The sequence below is a fragment of the Apostichopus japonicus genome, chromosome 9 (assembly GCF_037975245.1).
Source record: "Apostichopus japonicus isolate 1M-3 chromosome 9, ASM3797524v1, whole genome shotgun sequence".
Lineage (NCBI taxonomy): Eukaryota > Metazoa > Echinodermata > Holothuroidea > Aspidochirotida > Stichopodidae > Apostichopus > Apostichopus japonicus.
In genome coordinates, this window is record NC_092569.1 from 2,462,896 (window position 1) to 2,481,148 (window position 18,253).

General features: G+C 34.9%; 1 protein-coding gene across 1 annotated transcript; it reads right to left on the reverse strand.

Annotated features, from left to right (window-relative positions):
* Window positions 1–1,307: 1,307 nt before the first annotated feature.
* On the reverse strand, window positions 1,308–5,704 carry LOC139974408 (uncharacterized). The gene is made up of 3 exons (XM_071981550.1): window positions 5,563–5,704; window positions 3,833–3,938; window positions 1,308–3,482 (listed from the first exon to the last, which is right to left on the reverse strand). The coding sequence occupies exons 1-3, from the start codon at window positions 5,633–5,635 to the stop codon at window positions 2,999–3,001; spliced, it is 663 nt and encodes a 220-aa protein (XP_071837651.1). The 5' UTR covers window positions 5,636–5,704; the 3' UTR covers window positions 1,308–2,998.
* Window positions 5,705–18,253: the final 12,549 nt, after the last annotated feature.

Here is an 18,253-nt window from a genome sequence, read left to right on the forward strand (position 1 = left end):
ACGGCTATCAAGACAAAAATAGTATCAAAAGTTCTTGGAGGCTTCAAATCCGTAGTAATCCGTAGTATACGTCAATGACCGTTATGTCCATTCGCTGTATCGCTATACGTCTTGACATGAACACATCAGTTCATGTTGCTATGGACGCATGCGCAGTATGCCATTGCGTCAGATCGTCATGCTGCATTTCTTGAGACTTTTAATCAACTATAATAAAAGTAAAGAACAATGGGGTACCCTTTTGATACAACTGGTGGTTGATTTTCGTTTACATGTGTTTATTGAATTGAAACATTGTGGGATGAAAATTATTTTTGATTTAGTGCTTTGTATCAATGGACAGGGTTAATTAACGGTATAACGTACGTGTATGGCATTCTAATGTACTTACGGGTATAAAATCGTTAGATTAATTAATTATCTATGCTAGCAAAGCAACGCTTAAGTTTTAGTGGTATAGCTTGCGACTACAAACAATATTTCTCTTAAGGAACAGTTGGAATTTTCTATTCGGTTTTGTGAGCAACAGGGCCGTATTTAGGAATGGGCACGTGGGCAGTTGCCAATGGGCCTCCACAACAAGGGGCCCTCACATATTTCATGAAAAAATATAAGGAAGATGTAGACTGACACGACAAATTGATCCAAGATATTGCAAGGGTCAAGTCTCGTAAAGTGTCTGGTCTGTAAATATATGTACTGTACTATATCCATGTTATGATTGAGCATGATTGCTCGCATGTACTGAGAGATGTGGTAGCAACCTGTTAATTTGCCTACGGTAGGGGTGGTAGCCACCTGTTCATTTGTACTGAGAGAGGTGGTAGCAACCTGTTTACTTGTACTGAAAATTGGGCAGGCAAACAGGCTTTCATACCGTAATGAAAATTCTTGAACATAAATTTACTTCAAAAATCACAAAATACTGCACCATTTTGCATCTAAGCACCCTTAATTATTCAACAAAAAACCCTCAACTTAGACACCTCCCCCAGGACGGCGATCACTAGGGTGCTGTGGGCCTCCACTACTAAAGGTTGCCCACGGGCCTCCACATGTCTAAATATGGCCTTTGTGAGCAAGACGAATTGTATTCAGCTACAGATAATATTTTCCTTGTTTTTCTAAGGTTCTGCCTGTACCTATACCTTACGCTTCTTATTTCAAAGTATTAATGGTGAAAGGGGAAAGAGAACATAAAGAGAAACAAGGAAAATGAAAGACCTAAAGACTAAAACTCATTTCATTTCATTGGTTGTTGTATTTTATAACACATGATGCATTCGCCATATAATATTTCCCACCTTGTTTATTTAAACCTTTTGTATCCCGTTTGAAATAGAGAGGTAACGATGCATAACGCACTGCTAATTCAGATTAAAAACCTTCGTCATCGCTTATTTTGTTTCTTTGATTTTGTTTTGTAATAGTTTAACAAATGCTATGACGGCCTAAAACACAGTGCCCGAAGAAAATTAATTTACTCAAAAAATCCAATAACCAATGAAGTATCACGCTGTGGAAGCTGTACAGGTTCACACAGACCTGTTCGTTGTACAAATATGCTAGGGTTTGACCAATAACAATTATGACAGACCTGTGTACATTTTTGGGGGGGTTGTCATGTTATATGTAACAAAATGCCAAGAACAAGGCTTGTCCTTTGAAAGATGGAAAATGTGGGGGTGTGCGCAACCCTCTGTCACCCCCCCCCCCCACTCATGTTATCCCTGCATACGGGTCTACAGGAGTTCGATAATGTTCGTGAAACATGCAGTTGCATAGATGTACAAAAACCAGATATGTGTGGTAAACCAATACTTCTTTATAAAACACTATAGATTGCCTGTTATGAAAACTCTATAGATATATACATCTTTCCACAATCCTCCTTTTAAAATGAGTTTTACTAAGTAATACTCAAATGTGAAAGTCTTTACACTGACCAGCCTGGTTGTGTAAATTCAAAAATTTGGAGCTTTAAGACCTTGAATAACATAGACCGTCTACCATCAAGCAATCACACCTTGCAAAAAAAAAAAAACATAACGCATAATCGAAATTATATACAAATTGTTTGCCATGAAATCGAGAAGAAATAGAAATAATAGAATATTTATGATCAGTTTAAAATGTTTTTGATTTGTATCCACTCTTCTACCCTACTGTATTCACAATTGTTTTCTAGTACTGTGTTTTAGAGAAAACAAAATTGTCTAATAGTATAATTATCAGTGTAGAATGTGATGTCCTTTTATCCATTCCTTTACTTTCCTGTTGAATAATATTATAATCTTATTTAACTGAATCAATAAATGAATAAGATTAGACAAATGAAGTAAAAACATAAAGAATGGGCAATATAATTTGTTACAATGTAGAAAACGTCAAAAGGTACCAAAATTAAATAAGCCAGTCTTCGAATATGTTTTCTTTCTTCATCTATATAGATAAAGAGAAAGTAATTGTTTTAGTATAATTAACGAAAAGGCTTGATTATCTCCCATAGTGTACATCTTCCTCATATAACGGAATATAGAAACGACGCCATATTTATTTACTTCGTGTTCAACGTAATCCTTTAAATACTTTATAGCAAATTGTGAAAACAATGTCTAAATTATTATCAAATTAAATGCAACAAACAAGTTTGAAAAGACAAGGACCGTCATTTTGCTTATTTCGGCTGATTTTTTTTTAACTTTTTACATGTGTCCTCTAGTACCATGGTTCCCATTTATCAGGAAGGCACCTCACGGAGAGCTAGAGACTTTCGCTCTTCACTTATCAGTTTCCATGCGCTGAACCACAATCAATGTAAAATTCAAAATATTTATGAAGACAATCGTTACAAATTGAGGAATGCACAATTTTATTTATGTGGTTTATTCTTATTCTGGGGAAAACCGCTACGCCTTCTATACATAACAATCGTCTAAGGAAGTCCTGAGATCCTTATAGACCTGCGCCCTGGTTTCCCAATACCAAGTTAAGCTTTCTAACTAGAGGTATGCCCGGTGATTTTATAGTTTATATATTGAGGCCTTCTGTCACAAAATACAACTGCCTCTTTCTCTTCAGTGAATATTTTTCTGGAATATTCGTTATCTTCTCTCATCGAAGCCTCATCGACCATTTTGCCATTAGCATTTTCAACTGTCACTTTATTCTTATCTATCTGTTCAAACGATTTATTTGTTTGTTGGATATTTTTAAGATGATTATTTTTCAAAGTTTCCTTGCTTTTAATCGTTGCCTTCTTGTCAACGGTTTCATAACTATCAGGATTGTTAAACATCTCCTGATCAGGCAAATCATATGTTGGTATTTTGACTTCTCCATCTTCTATACTGTAATATTTAGGGTCACCATTGTACACCGTTTCGTCATTGACGTCACCATGGTGATTGACCAGTTGATTTCCTCTGACGTCAGTTCCGTTTTTATCTACTTTATCAGGATGAGCCGCTCTTCCTTTTTGTCTGTAAAATAAACGCAGAATGAATATCTCTGTATAAAGTTCTTCGGTTTTTCATTGGCCGAAAACGTTCTTTCGTTGATGTACGATTGTAACCACTTTGATTCTGCTTGTCGAACCCTATTTTCGTCATCGATTCATTGAATGGTTTCCAATATTACTAACGCTTACATTGTTTACAGTAAAGCCTCTGATTTGTAACTATATTATAATATATGCCTTTATTTATTTTTCTTTCTTTATACACAGTTGAATCCTTTCATTCGCTGCTCAAACATCAATACATATTTATAGATATAAGCATCGATTTTAATTGTGGGTACTGTGCATATATGGAAACAAAATATGATTTACCTTCTTGAGCGGTACCAGAGTAAGCCCACAAACACAAGGACTAGCAACAGTATAACCACAACTGCGACAATTATTATCCAAAGATTTGTCCCGCCGTTTTTATTTTCTATGAGTAAATACAAATTGGTTTGTTTAGGGCAACAAAAACAAAAGATAAACGAGACGTTCCACTCTGCCACTAAATTGGCACACGTGCTTTACTTTAACTTGATATTTCTGGTATGAGCATGATGTGTCACTTCCATTATAGAAACGTTTACAAGTACAAACAAATACATAGTCCATTGGCTCACTTATCTTGTATTACAGTTTTATGGCAACTGTTGTTAACGGTCAAATACTATCTTCGCTGAAAGCTTCAAACTTTTCTGAAGTCTACCTATAGAAGCGTCCCAAAGCTACGGCCCATATCTCAGTGGATTATACAACTGCCATATATCAGGGTAAATGTTAATGTTTATTTATTTTTTATATAAATAAATATTGTTATCAATATTGAAGACACATATGCAGATTGGTATAGTTGATGTCGTCAGATGTGTATACATTCAGTACGATAGGTATTATTAAAGAAGCTTTCAAATTGACACATAACGTAAAAGATAGTAACTTATGTCGTCAGCTCTGTAAACATTCAGCATGTTTTTTGTGGATTAGACTATGAGATTTGTCCTTGTACTCACAGTTTCAGCATCTAATATATATATATATATATATATATATATATATATATATATATATATATATATATATATATATATATATATATATATATATATATATGCGTATATACCATTCCCCTCCCATATCTACTCTCATTTTTCATATCCAGAGAATGTGGTTAATACCAACGATACCCCCCCCCCCCTCCCTTTTCTTTTCAGTTTTTGACATGGCTAATTTCCTGAGATATAAAAAGCGAGATCTGCCAATGGCTAACGAAGCAGAGATGCAACTTATCTTCCCAACGATTTTCTTTAACTCGGAATAAAACTAAACAAAAATTTTCGAAAATATGAGAAATGCACTGGTACAGTGGGACATAATCTTACTTGCAATGGTGGTAGAGCTCTGTTAAATAAAACATTCACAGATTAACCAGTGCACTCCAAGACACATTTCCTGAAATCTGTCAAAATTTTTAATATGCTCTGATTCTGCGATCATATAACACAGATGATTATCCGTTCTGTGACAAGAACAGTTCCACAAACATACCTGAAACGTATCTGATACATATCTTTGTTGCAATACAAAACTGCTAAACACAAAGACAAAACAAATCCGTTTTACATATTGTAATAAAAATAACAATATGTGATAACATTTACTGTGATGAAATATCTTAGTTCCCCTTTGTTTTTCTTCCATATTTGCATGGAGAAATAGCACTATCAAGTTGATGAACACAACCAAATATTATTTTGCAATTGACACTTTTTCCTTTTTTATCAACATCATTTCCGAATACCCGTTTTAGGAAATTGAATAGCAAAATAATAGATAAAGATATACATAAGATATGTAAGATATTAAGAAAATCCTTCAGTTAAGGCACTGCTACGTCATATTAAGACTTGCTTAAGTCGTCTTCTAATATATGGAGAAGCTTTAAAATAATGTATATACCAACCTACTAGAATTGATTTTTTTTAGCTGGTTGTAGATATTGTTCTTCATAACTATCCCGTATATATATTCATTGCTATGAGGTTAATGTTATGCCTTACCAGGGTCCAGTATACCCTGACTGACATCGGTAGTGTTCCTCTTTACATTAGTAGTGATGATTCTAGAAAACATCTTCGGGATCCCTGATTCTATCCCTCCGGTTGTTGCGACCGATGATGCCAAAGTTGATACTGAATTGAGTAAATAAATTAAACATTAAACAGGCTGATGACGGACCTATATATTACACCCATTATCGAAGATGAAAAGTTCGTCTTTCATTTGAAAGATCAAGAATTGACTATGGTGAACTTTCCTTTTCTACAATTTGTTATTTCCGTGTTGGTTGGTTAGATCCTTTACAAAAACAATTGTGTTTATTCTGATCATGCATACAATGAATGGTCATTTACGAAAAATGCGGCGTCAAAGTTCAGGATGTTATAACCCTGATTACGAGTTTCTCGTGCCAGTGCTTATGAATGAATCAAGTCGTTTTCTTGGTTTGACAGGTTTCAACAGACTTGATTTTAAGGGAGTATGCTTTTCAGTATGAAAAACAACTTTTTCCAATTGATGTGGAGTGTTACGAGAATAGACCCATTGCTAGCAGCAAAACTAGATTCATTCGGTCAACAAATGATGACCGTGTCTATTGGCATAGTTTGCTGGTTTCCATTCACCGTCGTATAATGCAGATTTACTTAAACAGAGGAAACACTTTCCTTCGTTATTACCGCATCCACTTTACACTTTTGTTTGTAATTCTAAATAATAATGACCATAGGCAGTGCTCACTTTACTTGTTAAGGACTCATTTTGTTAGTATTGATAAAATAATCAAATATGAGAATAAGACAAAAAAATCGTGATTTTATATTCCGTTATCTCGAGTTTGTGACAGGTGTGAACACCAATTAAAAACTCAAAGTTGTCTCGATAGTTATCTACAGGAAAGAATTACAGGAAATGTTGACACACCTCGTTTTCTTGTTTGTTTGCTTTATTATTATTATTTTGGTGGTTGTTTCTTCTTCTTTTGATTGTAAATAATTTTAAATGTTCTGTGTATATATTAGGATATCACAGGGAAGCGTCATTTTCACTGCATTTAACAATCACAAACGACCAGTTGATCAGCCCATATAGTTCCTCACTCACTTCATACGCCATAAACTAACTTTCGTAGTCATTAGAAAGACGAACATCCTGAAAACAATTGCAACCAAGAGCCTAAATGTTACCATGGCTATATTGCCATTATTTTGACTTCCCATTTTTGCACGTTTTTTAGGTAACTCGTGGTCTCATTCAGACAAAATTCGGATAATCCAGGTATTACTCAGAATGAATAATCAGCACTGTGTTTTTTTTACGCAAAATGGCTTCCTCAAAAACCACCATAGTTGATGTTGGTCGAACTTTGACTCCACTAAATTAATACACAACACAAATAACCCTTTTCATATTCCCAAAATATGTTTTGAAACAATATTAATTTGATAAATAACTTTGAAACTTGTTTTGATGAGGTGCATTTTGGGAAAGGGGTTTAGGGTTACCAAATAAGATGGTGCCGTCTTACACCGAAATTTAACCTTCTCAGTGACGAGCAGAAGGCCTAGATGTTTACTGATTAATCTGAGAGATTAACGACCAAAGAATATGAAAATAGGTTTAAATTAATAAATCTAAAGTAGAGGTGGAAATCAACGAACCAATGGAAAGTGAAATGTGTATTACGTATGCGATGCATTTGTTACACTCAGGGGATATTTACCATCGTTTTACTGTATACCTCTACTTTTTATTTGTATGTTTCTTGTATTTTATTTTATCATGCATTTGTATGATTAAAATAAATATGTACATAACTATTATTTATGTATTTCCATTGACAATTAACCGTAATTCGGTTAGGACATTGCTCTTGGCCTACACCTTCATTATCAGTGGATATTGCTGAAAGGTTGCCATCCGTAGAAACAAAGTAGGTAGAAAGTTATTTGGTATTTGTTGCAGCCGATATTGAAGGCAATCAGCACTGTCTGTCTTCTATCAGAGAGCTACAACCGCTTGTTCTATGTAGATCAACATCGAAACAAGTTGCAACTTATGGTTATTCCAAATATAAGGATGAAGAGATAAGTTGCCTCAACATATCAAGAATTAGCCTATCAGGACTGCTTACATTTAAGAACAAGCTGTTAAAATATAGTGAACGCCAAGTAAAGTTGCATTTATATATATATATATTTATATATATATATATATATATTTATATATATATATATATATATATATATATATATATATATATATATATATATATATATATATATATATATATATATATATATATATATATATATATATATATATATATACTCTCTTAAAATGAGAGACTGAAATTTCAGTCTAATCGACTGAAATTTCAGTCTAATGATGGATGGGATAAGGGATCAGACTACTTAGACTGAATTCCAGTCTGAAATGTAAAGACTGAAGGTCAGTCTTAATTAGACTAAATACTCTTCAGTCTAATAGACTGAAAATCAAACCACTTTAGACTGAACAGTCAGCAGTTTAGACTGATTTATTGCAGCACCAGTCTTAATAAGATTGAATACTTTCAGTCTATAAGACTGATATCAGACTGAACAGTCGGTCCTTTAGACTGAATTATTACACATCACAGCTATACTGTCAATTTTATAAATTGCAAATTCTGGATTGAACAAGCTTTTCTTATAGATCCTCCGTGTTGGCTAAGTGCTGGAATTCTTCAATAAAGATGCAGTTAAGGTCATCAAGACAACATTCAATGATCTGTTAATGCAGGGGAATTTACTGAAAGGTGCTACTTCATGGAGTGACTTCACCTTCACATCCAATCATGTTAGGCTATAAAGACCAGAAAATCATTGTGACAGTCACACACAAAGTACATTAAAAATGGTATTCCATCAAGAAATATAATTGTCAATATCCACCGAACAGTAATTTTATTCCCACTAACCCACTTATATATTCTTATATAATTTTTAATATATTAAAAAAAAACAGAAATCAAAACTACAATATTCTGAGGGATGTTCAACAAAACATGTTATCTTTGCAACAAACGTCCAAATTATAAAGATACTTTACATAACAGTGACATATTTTCAGTTCAATATTAATCTGTCAAATTTCTGCTTGAATTGGGCCTGGATCTAAAATGTTCTTTAATTTTTTTGGAAAGGATTAGGTGAGCTGAGAACAGATCAGTGGTGTCGCCAATGGGTGGCCTGGGGAACCCCTCCCCCGAGAAGGAATTCACAAATAGACATATCACCAACCAAGATTCAAATGTCTGGCAACACCACTGTAACAGAAAGCACTTTAAATTCTTTGTATGTCACCACCAGGTGGTAATACCCTGGAATTCATTGACAACACAGCTGTAAATTGAGTGGTTATATACCCAGCTGATCCCATCTCCCGATCTCACTGAACTTTAAATTTTCCTCTGTAAAGGATATAGTAACTATACGATCCTGCCGTTACAAAAGGAATATGATGGAAACACGACGATAGTACAATGGATCTGGTACATTGCCTTTTTTCCAGTTGTGAATCATTAATGTATAGTAGCAACAATTTTCTTAGAATGATTTCAAAATGGGGAAAACATATGACAAATTTTCAGCAGGTTATTTTTAAAATATTAGGAATGGTCAAACTATATATCAGTGCGGTGAACATTTAATACTTTGTGTTTCAATGATATAGATTGGCGATTGCTGAAAGTCATTATCCAGCACACACAAAACAAAATGTTACAAGCAAGCAGTTGACAGAATGGCACAAACTTCATAATGGCTATTAGATAAACATGAATTATTATATACTGCATTCACGATTTCATGATATGGCATTCATATAAAGCAAATTTGTATGCAAAAACAGTACATGTGACTATTATACCACCCTCAATTATTTCTTAACTTTCTGATAGTAATCATATATAGTGATTTTGATTGGGATTTCAATCAAATTTTAAAGTTTTATAAATTATCTCACGTGAATCCTTTAATGTTGGCCTCTAGCTGAAAAAGAAATGTCACTCAAGAGTCGACTAAAAAATTGAAAACAGTTTTGACTCATTACATCACTAAAATTTAAAAAAAATGGGGGGGGGGGGAATAATGAGGAAAGGATATTCTCAAATGGAATTTTCTACAGTTACTGACTTTATAATAATCAGGTTACTTGCTTTTCATGGAACAAATTATGGAATATTGTGCACAATAAATAATATTAGCTTAATTAATTGCTTAATTAAATAAACCTTCAACATAGTGAGTGCAGTGAAATGTAGGAACATTAAAGTAAACATTAAAATAACATGCTCGAAAAATCATACAACAAAGTTTTTTTGGCAACTAGGTGTTTGTTTAATTACATTTATAATTAGATCAGTATCATTAAAAAACATTTTTAAAAACCAAAAATCAAATAAATATTTATTTCTGGAGCCCTCCCTATTCATATAAAACTGTTTGTAAACTCCGGGTAATCAATTTAACGTTTTAGGGTATGTGTTAGTTACTCCTTAAAGGCATTGAAGATTTGTCCTAAACAGCATGCAGCCATCTGAAAAAGTTAACTTTCTGTTGCTTGCAAGTGATGTTTGTTCGTGTCGCTAAAAAAGACAGACAGTAATGAAACGTGATACCTTGATATCTTTAGCTGGACCTGAGATGTTCATCGCTGTATTGTTTATACACTGTAATGTGGGTATTGACCGTAGCTGTATGTACTGACTGTACACTAGTGTCTAATTACCGACGGTAGCAAGCTGTGTTTGTATTTTCTGGGATCGATGGCAGTGTCTAACACTTCTGTTACACCTCATTCGAAACTAGGTCAGATTACCGGCATTAGACGTTCTTTTTGCGCGAGTCTTCACACCCTTTTAAAGCTACTCCATGCTGACACACGTGGTTCCGGACTACAGAGCAATAAAAAAGTAACATTCACTCCTTGAAGTAACTCCATGCTGGCTGCCCTTATAGATGTGGCATGGATACGGACGAGAGACTTCACTTCTGTTGGTTGCAAAATTCCATACACCATGGAAGCATGGAACTCACAAAACTAGTGTTGTAGAGGGGGAGCATAGTCTATGTTAAATGTATGTTCTACGCCTCTGTCCCAGCTGGAATGGCCAGTTTATCTGCCACAATGAAGAATTGTTTGGGGTTCAATTCTGGTCCGAGAGATAGGATGAAAGGCTGTCAATATTGTCCTTGTCTGCCCTGTGCTGCACTCTCAATATCTGTGCCCTCCTGTTTGGTGAAGATAAAAATAAATGTGATAAAGGACAAGCAATATGGTATAAATCAAAACATTCTTAAAAAAAGATATGTTGAGAGGTAGAGAGACTAGACTAGAATAATATTTAGGAGAGAATGGAGGAACAAGAACATGACTGGCATTGTACAAAGGAGATATATCAATTCACGATAGGCAGCAATATGTCATCCATGGCGGGTGAGATGTGTTATGTGAAGGTGGATTCAAATTCAACCTAACATTTATGGGTTATCATGTTGATTTTGGCGGGTACATGGTTACCAAGCAAGGTTTGTTGTTAGTTGTTTTCAGAAATTTCTCTTTTTAAGGATAAATTGTCCATGACATCTCCTGATTCCATTACATCAGCATAGAAAACCAGTGAACAAGGAATATGATTTACATTTTAGCCTACTGATTTCACTAATATGTCTATCTGCTTGTAAAAGAAACTGATTTCATAACATTAGTGAATGGTAATATTACTGTAAAATCTTATAATAAAGACTGATGGCCCACTATATGTTTAATAAAATAACAAAAGCATACCAATTCTTTTCCAGTTTCCACATGATTTAAATACAATGGTAATGGTTTAACAGAATCGTGTTAGCTTCATGCTGTAATGGCTGTAGAAGTCACTACATTTTTTCAAATAATTAAGGGTGCTTACAATCTATGCATAATAGTACTGTGTTTTGCAATTTCTTGAGCATTATTATGTTCAAGTATTTGTTATGAGGTTAACCTAGCCTAGATTCATTTGGGACGATCGAGTACATATTGCAGTCCTGACAAGCGTGCTTATTCGCCCGACGATTGGGTTCATATGCAGGACAGGCGGGCTAATTTGCCCAACGATCTGGTACCGTGATAGCTTCATGCTGTAATGGCTGTAGCAGTCACTACATTTTTCAAATAATTAAGGGTGCTTACAATCTATGCATAATAGTACTGTGTTTTGCAATTTCTTGAGCATTATTATGTCCAAGTATTTGTTATGAGGTTAACCTAGCCTAGATTCATTTTGGGACGATCGAGTACATACTGCAGGACAAGCGTGCTTATTCGCCCGACGATCGGGTACATATGCAGGACAGGCGGGCTGATTTGCCCGACGATCGGGTACATACGCAGGACAGGCGGGCTGATTTGCCCGACGATCGGGTACATATGCAGGACCGGCGTGCTTATTCGCCCGACGATCGTGTTAATAGGCCCCACCAATTATAACAACAGCCTAGGCCCTATTTGCTATAGTACAGCCTAGCTAGGCCTACCTCGCGCACAAGCCTAGAATAACTAACGTTACGAACTGCCAAGCTTTTATTCTGTATTAATTGGAAAACAACAAAAAACATACATACATACCCTCGAACACTGTTATCACTTCTTCGTGGAAACCTTTATTTGTAAGAAAAGTTCTTAAAGACTCAGCCATTGCTAATTTATAACCTTAACTCTAGCTTAGACATACGGTCGTCTGTCTCGTTCATGCCTAGCTGTGTGTACGGCGTGCGTACGTACAGTACAGCGAGTACCTGGCTAAGCGAAGAATATAGTAGTATATATGTACACAAGTTGTAGCGCTCGTTGTCACACTTATTTTTGTGCGGCGTATTTGCAAGTTTTCGGATGACGTAGGCGCATTTCTGTTCTCTGATTGGATACATTTTTCAGTGGAATACAGAGACTGAAAATGGTAAGATGACATGCCACATGTGATTAGCTGATTGGTTAATAAAGTCAGTCCAAAACAGCGACTGAACGGTGTAACTGATAATACAGTCTAAGTAGAGTGTTTCTCAGTCTAAACTCAGTGTATAACACTGAAAAAAAATTCAGTCTCAAAGAAGACTGAATTCTTCAGTCTAACATTTTAAGAGAGTATATATAGGAGTGCTGGCGACGTTATCTCATGCTTACCTTGATTGACAGGCGGCCTGGTCGTGCGACGTGTACCTACAAACAGAAACACGCATGTAGTCATAGATTAAAACGACTCAACATTTATCATGTTATAACTAAATTCTGCCGGCCAGAAGGCAAGGTTTATATCTACTCAGAAGCAACTAAATTCAGTCCGTATTCTCAAGAAATGCTGCTTGTATAGAGCAAATGACATTTGTAATGATAAAGCTTACTCTCTTTTAATACATCCTCTGCACATGCATGCATGCATAAGTACCTTGATCAACAATATTTTCTTTATTAGTTTATTTTCCTACGATTGCAACCTTATAATATGAAAGACCAAAAAAAAAAAGCGAATAGCAGGCAAGAAAGAAATATATATATATATATATATATATATATATATATATGTATATATATATATATATATATATTATAATGAATGTTCATATTGACAAAGGAAGCCTAAAACAAAGGCAATATACACTCTGTATAGTTGCACTGGACACTACCGGTATTGGCGGTAGTAAGGTTGTTAACATCAGTGATGGCATAGGCTGACAAATGAAAACAAAAGCAGGGTAATATATATATATATATATATATATATATATATATATATATATATATATATATATATATATATATATATATATTATATATATATATATATATATATATATATATATATATATATATATATATATATATATATATATATATATATATATATGGTCAATTCCATGATAAGGTCAACATCATACCAAAAAATTTAAAATCATTGTACATTAAAATTGTATAAGTTTCCAATAAATGGAATACTTGTAGTTACTAAAAATAATTTTTTCACCCCCGAAACACCAAGTGTTTGATTATGGGGTCTGTAATAACAAATGGTTCCCGTAGTAACTAAATTATGAAAAATACAGTGAAATTTCATTTTGTGCAGATTTGTACATATTAATCATAGGTATCATCAGTGTTTTGGACTAATTATATTTGCTATAGCATAGTGCTCACTTAATAGCTTCAATTTTTTTTCTACATCAAGGCATTAGACAATAGTGGTGAATTGAAAACACCCTCGATTTACTGTCACGCGAGTCACAAAATTTACTGTTTTTTTTTTTTTTCTCCTTGCCTGCACAATAGTTTTACTCCAAATAATGAATATCAAGTCTTCACATAGATACCAAAAGGATTACTGAATTTTCCTTTCCAGAAAATATTCAAATTTTGCGGAAAATCACCCTTTACGAATGTCACGCGAGTCACGTCATGCGAGTCACGTCAATTCAAGATAGTGTTTCTACCTATTAACTGTGTGTTGGACTAATTATATTTGCTATAGCATAGTGCTCACTTTATAGCTTCAATTTTATTTTGACATCAAGGCATTAGACAACAGTGGTAAATTGAAAAGAGTAAACACCCTCTATTTATTGCCACGTGAGTCATACAATTTACTGTTTTTGTTTTTTTTCTCCTTGCCTGCACAATAGTTTTACTCCAAATTATGAATATCACATCTTCACATAGATACCAAAAGGATTACTGAATTTTCCTTTTCAGAAGATATTCAAATTTTGCAGAAAATCACCCTTTACGAATGTCACGCGAGTCACGTCACGCGAGTCACGTCAATTCAAGATAGTGTTTCTACCTATTTACTGTGTGAAATTTACAGGGATGTTATATTTTGATGAATAAATCACTGATTAAAGATATCATATACAGTATGCATTCCCCTTTAATTAGGCAACTTGAATAATAAGGGCACACATAATGCAACTAATGATAATTTCATTTGAAATATCAGAATTTAAAATCATGAATATTTATTCGCAATATAATGCCTATTTTATCACCACATTTGGAAAGTTAACACTTGTCATTGATATTATTTTAGTAATATACAAAAACATAATCTATATTTGTATCTGGCAATGCCATGTGCTATGACTTGACAACCTTAAGGTTTTAACTGCTCAATCATTCCTAAAATCCTATGAGCGAATGTATCTTCTCAATTATTACACTTTTGGTTTATTCAAATATGACATGTGAGAATGGTAATTTGAATCACATTTTGATAGATCTCTTTCTTCTATAACTCTCAAATGAGTGACTTCAACAAACTAAATGTTGTTACAAATATTAATTGACAAGATATATTGCCTGAACAACTGTACTACCCGTACAGTATATTACCTACTGCCTGCAGTCATGAAGGTAACTCGGGGACATAATATCATCTGGACATTCCCAAGGGAAGTACCTTTGGGACACTTTCTAGACCAATGAATGTTATATTTCACTATGCAAGGTCTATACCTTTGATTCACTACTGCATTTGGTCTAGAACTATCCGAAAAGTGAACTTGTCGCGCGAGTCACGTTTTCTTGTCACGCGAGTCACAATACATCTTCATCGTTATTTGCATGCGTTACAACATTTTTTCAAAGTTGCATAGCAATTTAGGTAGAGGTGTTTTTCAACTTCGGTATGATTACAAAAAGTGATTGGAAATATTTTAATAAGACATAAGAAATCGAACATTTGTGTGTGCATTCTGATTTTTGCTAATAGTATCTGTCACGCGAGTCACATTTAGTTTTTCGCCAATTTCACCCCCAATACTTGAGGTATAAATATTTTTTGTCTACTGTTGTAAGCATTAAGGCGTACCTTACTGACTACATGAATGCTTTTCTCCCAGGTAATTTCTTTATTTGTTTAATGATATCAAATAGAGAGGAATTTTAGTAAAAATGTCACGCGAGTCACCATGGAATTGACCATATATATATATATATTTGTCAGCCTATTCCATGACTGATGTTAACAACCCTTTACTACCACCACTACTGGTAAGTGTCCAGTGCAACTATTCAGAGAGTATATTGCCTTTTTTTGGGGGGGGGGGGCTTCCTTTGTCAAATATGAACATTATTCAAAATTCATGTATAGCATTAACATAATTTACATAACATTAACATAGTTTATACATATGAATGTTAAGAAAAGCTAGATTAACTCACTGTATTCAACATTTTCGATGCAAACAATTGTATTCTCCGCGTAAGTACCTATCACTCTGATGGTGTACTAGAATGATATAAGAAAACGAAAAGGGAAACGTTAATCAGATTTCCCGGAAGGTTTTTAAAGTTGTTGTACACCGTGGACAATACTATACAATCCGCAATGCAATCCCGTTGCCCATCCTGTCGTTGGACTCCATCACCAATTGTAATACTGAAACGAAACATAATATCAGAATACAGAACACAATCAAATTCTTCTTTTGGATGCTTCGGTCGAATATGAGCTTGAATAGGTTTCAACCTGAAATTAGCTGTAACTTGAAACTCGTTTAACTTACTTTGGTTTAATGTTCCTTCAATTTTCTTTCTCCTTACAGAAATGAAAGAACGAACACAATATTATCGTTGTGTTTTGCTATCACTGTCGACTTCGGGAAGTTCACATAAATAACCAGAATGCAAAATGCATTCAGGTTTCGATGACTTAATTTCACTAGACTTCTGCTTGTTAACCAGAAATAGCTGTTACCATATAAATGGCCCGAACCACTATTTTGATGTACAATTACACAATGGCATGATAAACACAGGTCACTCTACTGAACGTGGCAAATACATACCTCGACCAAAAACGATAATAGTCTTGTACTCAATGTGATGCATCCACACACCAAGTATCAGACGTATCCACGATTCCCATCGTTAGATATCATGTAAAGGATTTTCAGAGTTTGACCTCTGTTGACCTCAAATAAGATTTGACCTCACAAGTAACAGGATTCTTGTACTCAGTATGGCAAATCCATATACCATGTAAGAAAAGTATCCATGATTTCTACCATGAGAAATTATGTTTTAAAGATTTTTAGGCCACGACACTGAAACAGTTTTAAGAGTACTCGCTATTTGGCGACCGTGACTAAAAATCTACTCGCCAAAATGCAAAATTCACTCGCCACTATGATCGCTGTTCAAGTCTCCATGTTACAGATCTACAACATCAATACTTTCTATGAACAAAGGTTAGGCACTTAGGCCCATACATTATGCTACGTAATTGCACATTGGAAAATTATGTTTCCGTGCAGTATGAAATTGAAACCTTTTCCCACCAAAAGTAAGTGATGAGCAAAGTAAAACATGTCGCAGAATCATAAATAAGCTAGGCTATTGCAGTGTCTCAAACAATTAAAAATGAAACATCTGCAAAAATACCTACGAAGATAACTTGGCTTCTGTTACATTAGGGCTCCTCTAGTAGCCTACTATAGGCATGGGCGGCGATCATTGGGGAACGTGGTGGGGGACACGTCCCCCCCCCCAATATTTTAGGTGGGGAATATAGTATCTAATATCCCCCAATATTTGGTGGCATAGCTTTTTTTTTGGCTATAAATAGAAAATAATGCGTGAGATTATTTATCCAAATCATACTAGTCGGCGGCTAAAACTTCATCCAGCACATGCTGCATGAGGAAAATGACACTTCGTGTTCGTTTCTGTGATCTGCGACCGTAAAGCAAGTTACTCATGATTATTACAATAATGTCTGTACATCTCTTATGTATGAGTGTAAGTACGTACAATCGCATATGATTCACATCGATATGGGTTCACTGGGTTCCCATTTGGCCTGTTTCCTACAAGATTTCTAACCACAGGCGCGTAGCCAATGGGGGGGCGAAGGGGCGACCGCCCCCCCCCCCTTGAGCATATTTTTGTATTTTCTTATGATATCGCTAGTAATATCAAAATAGAAATGCTTAGATGCAACAAACAAGGACTGGGAAGTGCCATTTCCAGCGATCTGGGAGGCATTTTCGGCCAAAATTTTCTTCGCACCAACACATGGTGGCGCTACGGTTAGATAGATTACCTGCAAGCTTCGCCCCTCCCTTGGCAAATTCCTCGCTACGCGCCTATCTAACCGTGTCTTAATTTGTTACTTAATATCACCAAAAAACGTCACAGACTTTCACCGAAAGTAGTTTTACTTTTCTCGAAATGAATTATAGCTAGACAGACCGCATCCGTAATGAAATTTGGTTTGCCGATAAAATAGGGAAATTGGTCTGTAGCAATCAGTAACCATATATATATATATATATATATATATATATATATATATATATATATATATATATATATATATATATATATATATATATATATATATATATATATATAGATAGATAGATAGATAGACGGACGGACGGACGGACGTACGTACGGACGGACGGACCGACGGACCGACGGACCGAAGGACCGACGGACAGACGGACAGACAGACACGAAGCGCGCGTACAATTTTGGCGATGAAAGTTGCTACGCGCCTGCACCCAAGCAAATGTCCCCCCCCCCCCTCAAATATTTGAAACAAATCGCCACCCCTGACTATAGGTATAAACTATAAACTAATCAGTAGCTAAGTGTGCGCGAGTCCTAAGC

Bases quoted from the DNA above. Each gene is read 5' to 3' on its own strand.
- LOC139974408 (XM_071981550.1), bottom strand. From the start codon at position 5,635: ATGTTTTCTAGAATCATCACTACTAATGTAAAGAGGAACACTACCGAT. The intron at 3,939-5,562 runs GTAAGGCATAAC...ATTTACTCATAG, and splicing joins TCAGGGTATACTGGACCCTG to AAAATAAAAACGGCGGGACA. The intron at 3,483-3,832 runs GTAAATCATATT...TTTATTTTACAG, and splicing joins CTCTGGTACCGCTCAAGAAG to ACAAAAAGGAAGAGCGGCTC.